Source organism: Psammomys obesus, unplaced genomic scaffold (genome assembly GCF_907164565.1).
Source record: "Psammomys obesus unplaced genomic scaffold, mPsaObe1.curated_primary_1811, whole genome shotgun sequence".
NCBI lineage: Eukaryota > Metazoa > Chordata > Mammalia > Rodentia > Muridae > Psammomys > Psammomys obesus.
Window position 1 is genome coordinate 4,978,182 of NW_026596125.1, and position 8,267 is coordinate 4,986,448.

General features: G+C 55.5%; 1 protein-coding gene across 1 annotated transcript; it reads left to right on the forward strand.

The window, feature by feature from the left end:
* Positions 1-2,647: 2,647 nt before the first annotated feature.
* Kazald1 (Kazal type serine peptidase inhibitor domain 1) lies at positions 2,648-6,610 on the forward strand. Its single transcript, XM_055591648.1, has 6 exons — positions 2,648-3,069; positions 3,522-3,565; positions 4,005-4,554; positions 5,588-5,748; positions 5,830-5,977; positions 6,150-6,610. The coding sequence occupies exons 3-6, from the start codon at positions 4,023-4,025 to the stop codon at positions 6,242-6,244; spliced, it is 936 nt and encodes a 311-aa protein (XP_055447623.1). The 5' UTR covers positions 2,648-3,069; positions 3,522-3,565; positions 4,005-4,022; the 3' UTR covers positions 6,245-6,610.
* Positions 6,611-8,267: the final 1,657 nt, after the last annotated feature.

Consider the following 8,267-nt stretch of genomic DNA (forward strand, 5'->3'; position numbering starts at 1 on the left):
TGACTCAGAGGTTAGGAGCACTGGCTGCTCTTCCAAAGGTCCTGAATTCAATTTCCAGCAACTACATGGTGTCTCATAACCACCTATAATGAGATCTGGTGCCCTCTTCTGGACTGCAGCATACGTGTAAACAGAACCCAGTACACATAATAAATAAAATCTCAACCAACCAACCAACCAACCAACCAAACACCCACTCAGCTTGCCTGAATGCCTAGATATCCGAGAAACCAGTTCCTGGTTATTCTAGGTCTATTTCGTAATGTTACTTGCAGATAATTTACAGTATTTATCTTCCTATCTGGCTGATCCAGTTTTATATATTAATTTCAACTTTGTAATTTACCTAAAAAACAGTCTGTATTCATTTTTGGGTGGTATAGGAGATTGGCCTCTACTCCTTCATTATGAAAATAATTTTACAAAATAAAAGATAGTGAGCATTACACTTAACCTCATTCCAAATTCTCTCAGGTATTTACAGATACTTACATCTTTATACAGTTGTGGTCAGTGTCTATACACTTATCTTAATCTTATTTTCTACTTTAATGAGAACACCTATTTGTCATAGTGGATCAATACAAAGCATTTCATCTTACTTATCTACCTTGAGCCTTTCCGACTTAATTGATTCTAATATCCATAGGAAGCACAGTTCATCTGTATCCATTCTGTCATGGTGGAGCGTGTGTTTCATTTCCTCCTCAAAATGATTCCCCACCTTTTTCAGTAACTGACAAAACAAAGTTCATGAAGTGGATGCTACAAAGTGAGTCCTCCAACGTCATCCAGGGGGGCTTCCTGTTGTTTGTTTGAATTTTGGAGACAAGGTATTGTGTGGCCCAGGTGGCCTCAAACTGCCTTTGCAGCCAAAGATGACCATGAACTACTGATCCTTCTGCCCACACTTCCTAAATTCTGGGATTACAGGCATGTCTCACCATCCCTGGCTTCCACCATATTTCATTAAAAAAAAAAAAAAAAGAGAGAGAGAGAGAGATTGGGGGTTTGGAGAAATGGCTCAGAATTAGGACACCTTCATCAAGCCTGATGACCTGAGTTCAAACACATGTAGAAAAAAAAAAAAAGATTAGGGAGCAGCAAGATGGTTTGGCAGGTAAGGGTGCTTGCTGTGCAAGCCTGATGGTGACTTCATGATGAAAGGAGATAGATGATCTGAGTCCTGAAAATTATCCCCTGAGCTCCAAACAGGCATGTGCCTGCAGTCATACACACATCATGGACAACACCATGATAAATGTTTTAGGAAAAGATTAACCATCAGGAGATCATCTGAATCTCGCCTCACTCATGGTTATCAAAGGGTGCTAACCTTTTCTGGTAGTAACCTTATCTGGACTAGAAAAACTTTCCTTTGGCCCAATAAATAGGATGCGCATCAAATCAGCACTTTAATGTGTTAAGTAACACAAACTCTTTTGCTATTTCTGATGCACACGGTTGACGTGGTTCTGGAGCCTCAACAGCCTAAGTGTCAGATGATGAACATATGAAAACAGTAGCTAGGCTTTTGAATTGTCGTATTCTAACAAACTCCCTTCTAAAATATTATTATAGGGCTGGAGATACAGCTCGGAGACATAGTTCTGGCGTAACTATAAAAACTCCGGTTTAATCACCAGCAGTGCAAACTTACAGTAAGAACTTTTTCAAAGTTACCAGTGGGTTCCCAGTACAGTTTGCAGTCTCAGCTGCTCCAAAGCCACCAGAGGGCGCTCGTTCTCCGTCGATTTAATCCCTAGCGACAGAAAATTCAGGTGAAAGTCATCTTTCAGAGTCAGGGAGTCTTTTCCCTTTCAATGCACATCTGCTTCCCAAGAACTTACTTAGCAGCCAGTCTCGGGGGCACGGGGTCATAAGGCACAGTGGTGAACTAGGCCTGATTCCTACGAGAGGTCCAAAGTGTAGCACAGACTAAAAGCAAACACCGGCAACGAGAAGATGGAAGAAGCGTCTGGGACCCTGACGCTGGTGATCCTGATAGTGGCTCCTAGCGCTAGAAGCTCTCAGCTCCTCCTCTCCCTCGGGTGACCATCGCCGCCCCAAGGCGCGGTGTCAGTCACAGCAGGGGCCTCTCCTAGAGGGCCTCCACGCCTCCGCGGGCGAGCGGCTCTCCTCACGCCTTTTCCCACATCCTGCAGCCCTGGGCTCACTAATGCTCCCGGGCCAATTTGTCCTCCAGCCAAGGGACTGCCTAGAACTACCGTTCGTTACGGCCCGCGCGCCTTCTTTCCTGGCTTAAGAGCCGCGGGCTTCGCCTTTCGAACGTGTAGCTTTCCGTTCTGATTCTCGCGACAGTTCAGAAACCTCGCGTGAAGCCCGCTCCCCGTCCCCGCCGGAGTCGAGTATCGTCTGTGTGCAGCTCCCGTCCACCCTGTCGCAATCCCTCTGGCCAGGAGGGCGCCCGTGCTGACTGAACGCTCCTTTGAGGAGGGCCTTTGAGAAGAGCGCAAAGAGGGTCCCGCCTCCGTCCGCAGCGGGGACCGGAGGCCGCCGCGGGCTCCGCGCGCACGCGCAGTCAGGGACGTCGCCGCCTCGTGGGCGGGGCCTGGCCAAGCCCCACCCCTTCCTTCCCCGCACACTAGTTCCTAGGTTCTTGGACTGCGGCTTCTGGAAGCTGTTAGGGGGGCCGGCAGGGGCGGGACCTGCCTTTCTCAGGGCGGTGGGCGGTCCTCTGGGGATGCTTTGCTTCCTGCCCGAAGCCCAAAGTGCCACCGTGGCGTTGTGGCAGTCTCCAGACTGAGCACTTCTGGCCCTGACTTAAATTTGTAACCTGTAATTCGGACCCCGAGAGACGCCCTACGGGGAGTCAGCCACCGGTCTCGCTGCGGCCGCTAGCCTGTTCCGACCTCTAATCACCAGGCTCCGCCGCTGGTTCAAGCACCTGCCCTATAGTGGGAGGGGAGGTGGCCAGATGCGGATGGCAGATGGAAACGCCAATAAACTAGTCTGCGCCCCAGTGGAGAGACTGGGGGGCACAGCTGCGAGCCGTCCTGGGTGGAAGCCTGCCCTGGGCCTGCTCTCCAGAAGCGCCCATACTTAAACGTAAACTTTCTTAGCACCAGAGCCGTTTCTTTCTTCCCATTGCCGCTCTCAAGAACCAAATCGGATGAGACGGGTCCTGGGGGTTCAGCCAACAGTTTGGGCCCCTCCGCCATTCCCACCCTACTCTCCATCTCCAGTTCTCACACCCTTGCTTTCCCAGCTTAGGCGTCTGGTTACGGCTGCTCTGAGCACTCTTTGTGACTTTGGGCTAGGGTTGAAGTAAAAGGCCCAGGAGGGTCCCTGTGCGACTGGACACAATTATCATCCACAGGACCTGGGAAGAAGGCGGGTTCGACGTCTAGGGGCGGGGAGAAGGGGCGGAGGAGCTCCTCTTTGAATCTTAGTCTGTGGGCTGCGGACGATCCCCCAGCCCCCGACAGAAGCAGAGGTAGCCAGCGGATTTGGCTGGCCGTGCGTGTAACTCTCTTCTCTCCCCCTCCCGGATTTTTTAGGATTGGAAATCAGCCGTTAAGAAGGGTCTAGTCCAAGGCACTAGGTGAGTCGCCCGGACGCCCCCATCATGACCATCACCCCTCCCTGAACTTTTTACTTCACATGTAGTTTTATCCATCTCTGGGGCAAAGGTGCATCAAAGTTGGGTGCTTTAGGGAAGTGGTGCTGGTGTGTGTGGTGTGGTATGGTGTGGTGTGGTGTGGTGTGGTGTGGTGTGGTGTGGTGTGTGTGTGTGTGTACATGCGTGGGTGTTAGGGACCATACCCCGGGCATTATCTCCCATTCTCTCTCTTCACTCCAGCTCGGTTACCAACTCGCATAAACCCCAGGGACTCACCAGGTCTCTTTGTTTGGGCTTCTGGTTGGTTCTAAGGTAGCAGAGGAAGGGGCAGTGTTAGCTGTTTGCACCAGGAGCGGTGAGGCTGGTCTTGCAACATTGGCTTTACTTCTGACCTGCAGACCTGGCTTCCCTCTCCTGGCAGGGTGCCACCTACGCGCCGATGCCCCGAGGACTCACAGGGCTCCCAGCTGACCATGCTGCACCTACTTTGGCGCTGCCATTGCTACTGCTATTATTGCTGGTGGTGTGGACCCCGCCCCCCGCTAGCGCGAGGCCGGTCGCAGGCCCCGATTACCTGCGGCGAGGCTGGCTGCAGCTGCTGGCGGAGGGCGAGGGCTGTGCCCCCTGTCGGCCAGAAGAGTGCGCTGCGCCGCGGGGCTGCCTAGCAGGCCGGGTGCGGGATGCCTGCGGCTGCTGCTGGGAATGCGCCAACCTGGAGGGCCAGCTCTGCGACCTGGACCCCGGCGCTAACTTCTACGGGCGCTGCGGCGAGCAGCTGGAGTGCAGGCTGGACGCGGGCGGTGATCTGAGCCGAGGAGAGGTGCCGGAGCCGCTGTGTGCCTGCCGCTCGCAGCGCCCGCTGTGTGGTTCCGACGGCCGCACCTACGCGCAGATCTGCCGCCTGCAGGAGGCCAGCCGCGCTGTGCCCGACGCTAACCTCACTGTGGTGCATCCAGGGCCCTGCGAATCGGGTACGCACGCCCAGGGGCTTCCTAAAGGCCCTGCGCCCCGTGGCGGAAAGCATTGGTCTATATGGTCAGCAGAGTGAAAACAAAACAAAACAAACAAACAAAAACCACCGACAGCCTCAAAGGTTGCCAACTGAAAGGCAGGTGGAGATCTGTTGGCGGGTCTGGGCTGCTAAACCAGCCCTCCGGAAGACCAGGCACATAGCTAATAGTTGATCAAAGCCGAAAAGACCCCCAACACTTTGCCTATCCTGCTGGTGCTCAGGCTGTGGGGGACGGATGTCTGTTAACAGATGCAGCCTGTTAACCCTGGCTCCTGCCTTTCCTTCTTCTCTTGCATTTAGGGATTAGCGAAGGGAAGATGGCTTCTTGCTTCTCTCGCCCCTCATCCCGTGGGCTGGGGTTGGGGGATGTTCAAGCCTGAGGTTTTCCTTGGCAGCCCTCACTTCCTAATAGAGCCTGGCTGGGCTGGGGTTGCAGTGAAAACAAACGTGCCAGCAGGGGGGGTCCCAACAGTTTTCCCCGGTGCAGCAAGGTGGTTTCAGGTTCCCCTACCTCAGAGCCAGTCCCACCTCCACCCACTCAGAGCCCAGATCCGTGTCACATTCTCACGACATTTGGAATGTGGCTGCTCTTCAAGCCCTTGGGAACTGGGCCTACCTAGAAAAGGGGGAAGGAGGTGTTGGTTACATGGCCCGCAGGAAAGGGGCCCTAGGGTGGAATGAGGACAGGGGAGCAGTCCGGGACAGAGCACGGTTGCCCAGCTAAGCTGGCTCTGTAGACATATTTGTGCAATTTATGCACTGTTCCGTGTGCCTCTGTGTGCATCTCCACACTCGCTTTTGTGTCCTTGTGTGTATCTGCACCCACGTTTGTATGCGTTCCTGCTTGTGGCATGTTTTGTTTGCAGATGTCTGTTGCCCTGGCATGCTTTGTGTTCTGCCCCAAACATGTCCACATTATTTTATATTCCGTGTTCTTCCCAAGCTGGATGCAGCCTCCTGTTCTCAAGCTTTATACTTCCACCCTGCCCCAGAGCCCCAGATCGTGTCACAGCCTCACAATATTTGGAATGTGACTGGAAAGGATGTGATCTTTGGCTGTGAGGTGTTTGCCTACCCCATGGCCTCCATTGAGTGGAGGAAAGACGGCTTGGACATCCAGCTGCCGGGGGATGACCCCCATATCTCTGTGCAGGTAGGAAACGGAGCAGGGGCCAACTCCGGGAAAACCTAGGGCTTCCCCAGTTGACCTTGCTGACAGAACATCCGGCTCCAGTTTAGGGGTGGACCTCAGAAGTTTGAGGTGACTGGCTGGCTGCAGATTCAGGCTCTGCGTCCTAGTGATGAGGGCACCTACCGCTGCCTTGCCCGAAATGCCCTGGGCCAAGTTGAAGCCTCTGCTACCTTGACAGTGCTCACACTAGGTAAGCCAGCCCTGAGCTCTGGGTGCCAGGAGGATGGGCTGCACTGGGGCCCTTGAATGCATAGAAGGAACAGTTGCGTGGGGTATTGCACACACACATACACACAGCTTTCCCACACAGAGCTGTGCTTGCCTCTCCCCTGATCCTTTTCCTTTATCACATGTGTTTGCAGACCAGTTGAACGCCACAGGAGTCTCCCAGCTGCAATCACTGAGTCTGACTCCTGAGGAGGAGGCGGAAAGTGAAGAGAGTGAGGATTACTACTAGGCCCAGATCTCTGTGTGTGGGTGTGTGGGTGTGGCATAGCATTCCACCCCTGCTGTTGAGAAGGTCTGGAGACCCCGGCTGGAAAGGGTGAGCAGGGTCCATTCGTGGATTGTTTAATGTTCATTGTAGCCTCAGTTTACCTTTTCCTCAAAACTCATCTTCCACCTCACCATGTTCCTAGGGACACTTAACCCTAGGGTTAGGGGTTAAGAGTAACCCCAGTCCTTTCTGAGGTAGAGGTGAGCAGTAGAACGGATTTAGTTCAGTGCACTGAGAGGGGTGGGGTAGCCCATGTCCTCCACCGCTCTAGGGGACAAAACCCACCTAGCATAGACTAGACACCGTGGGCACCAATAAAAATTATAAACAAACCGAGCCACACCGCTTCGGGTAGTTTTTACAGATGTGCACGTGGAGACCAGACCGTCCTGAGGAGCCTCCCACCCCAGCAGACTGGCTTCCAGTGATTGCAAGCCTGCGCTGTGAGAGAAGGCTCGACTCAGCCTATGCCGCCCTCTCCTGTCCTCAGTGAGGGGCCTAGAGCAACCAAGTTGGAGGGAGGAGCCCCCCCTCAGCCCTATTCTCTCTATCTCCCAGTCCTTACTGTCTCTCCCACCCGACCCCGAAGTCATAAAAACCCAGTTGTGAGCGGTCTCTTCTGATCTGAGGTCCTCCACAAAGGCACTCCTTGGCCTAGCTCCCTCCGCATATTCTCCATACCTAGCCCGGGGACACTGAGGAGTTTATGACATTGTTTAAGGGTAGGGTGGAGTTAGTCATCGGCCCAAGATGCTGTGTGAGGAAAGCGACAACCTCCTACGCGCCCGGGTTCCGCCCGGAGCTGGCGCCACCGCGGGGAGGGACGGCTCTTGGCTCAGCTTCTGAGTTTGGGTTGTGGGACCCAATGCAAGCCGCCGGGCCCCCTGGGAGGAGGTGTGGCCGGGCGCCCCATCCTCCGGCCTGGCCACCGGTCCTGCGCTGAGCGCACTGCATCTCTCCAACTGCCTCTGGCTGGCGGCGGTCACTTTTCCAATACCGTCCTGACCGCGGTCCCCGGTAGCCGCGAGTTGTTGGGCGCCGGAGGAAGCGGGAGAGTGGGAGGGTCTGGGCCGAGCCCGGAAGGGGCGTCCTGCTGTGAGACCCCCAGAAGTGAATCACTCGGGTTTCCCCACCTTCGAGAGGGAAGCTGGGCCTGGGTCCCGGCGTCCACCGCCACAGCCTGCTCTTTGCTCTGCGGGGGTCCAGTGCCCCGTGGCTGGCCCGGCCCCTCTCAGCCACCTGCGGCGCGCAGGCTGCTGGGGAGAGCGGTGTGCTGGCTCTCCGGGGAGTAGCCTCCTTCCCTGACCCCTCAGCTCCCCTCCCCCCCCGTCGCCTGGAGGGTTCGGGCCCGGCAGCGGGGAGAGGAAGGACGCGCAGCCGCCCACCGCCCGCACCCTCCCCGCACCCCGCCTCTGCTGCGGCGGACGGGTTTAATAACGTCGCTGGAAAGTGACACGCGATTTATTATTAAAGTAATGCGGGCGCGGGGACGGGAAAGGTTTAATAAACGCGCTGAGATGCCTAGGATTATTCACCGCAAATAAATGAGAGCGCGGGCGGTGTTTTAATAAATAATTTCCCGCCGCTCCCGAGGGAGGAGAGGGGGAGGACGGGGGAGCCGAGCGGCTGCGGCACTCCCGGTTCCTCATCCTCACGGGCTTCAAAGCCGATTGCACTGGACGGCTCACAGCCGAGGTGTGCGCTTCCTGGAGAGCCGAACCAGAGAGGCCCAGGCCCGGCGGTGGGAGACGCCCTGGACACCACCACCGCGCCCTGCGCCCCCCTCTGGGACCTTAAGTTGTTTGCAGAAGGCGTAGCAAATGGGTTCCTTTTGCTCCCACCTGGAGGCTGGGAGTCAGGGAGGGGAACCAGGGGGCTCCCCCAAACTTGTAGTCCTGACCTCCGACCCTCGGGGTGGGCTGTTCTCTCGCTCTTGGCTCACCTGGCTGCATTTCTCTTCCATTCGGGGATGGGTGTGCGGACT

Bases quoted from the DNA above. Each gene is read 5' to 3' on its own strand.
- Kazald1 (XM_055591648.1), top strand. From the start codon at position 4,023: ATGCCCCGAGGACTCACAGGGCTCCCAGCTGACCATGCTGCACCTACT. The intron at 4,555-5,587 runs GTACGCACGCCC...ACCCTGCCCCAG, and splicing joins TCCAGGGCCCTGCGAATCGG to AGCCCCAGATCGTGTCACAG. The intron at 5,978-6,149 runs GTAAGCCAGCCC...ATGTGTTTGCAG, and splicing joins CTTGACAGTGCTCACACTAG to ACCAGTTGAACGCCACAGGA.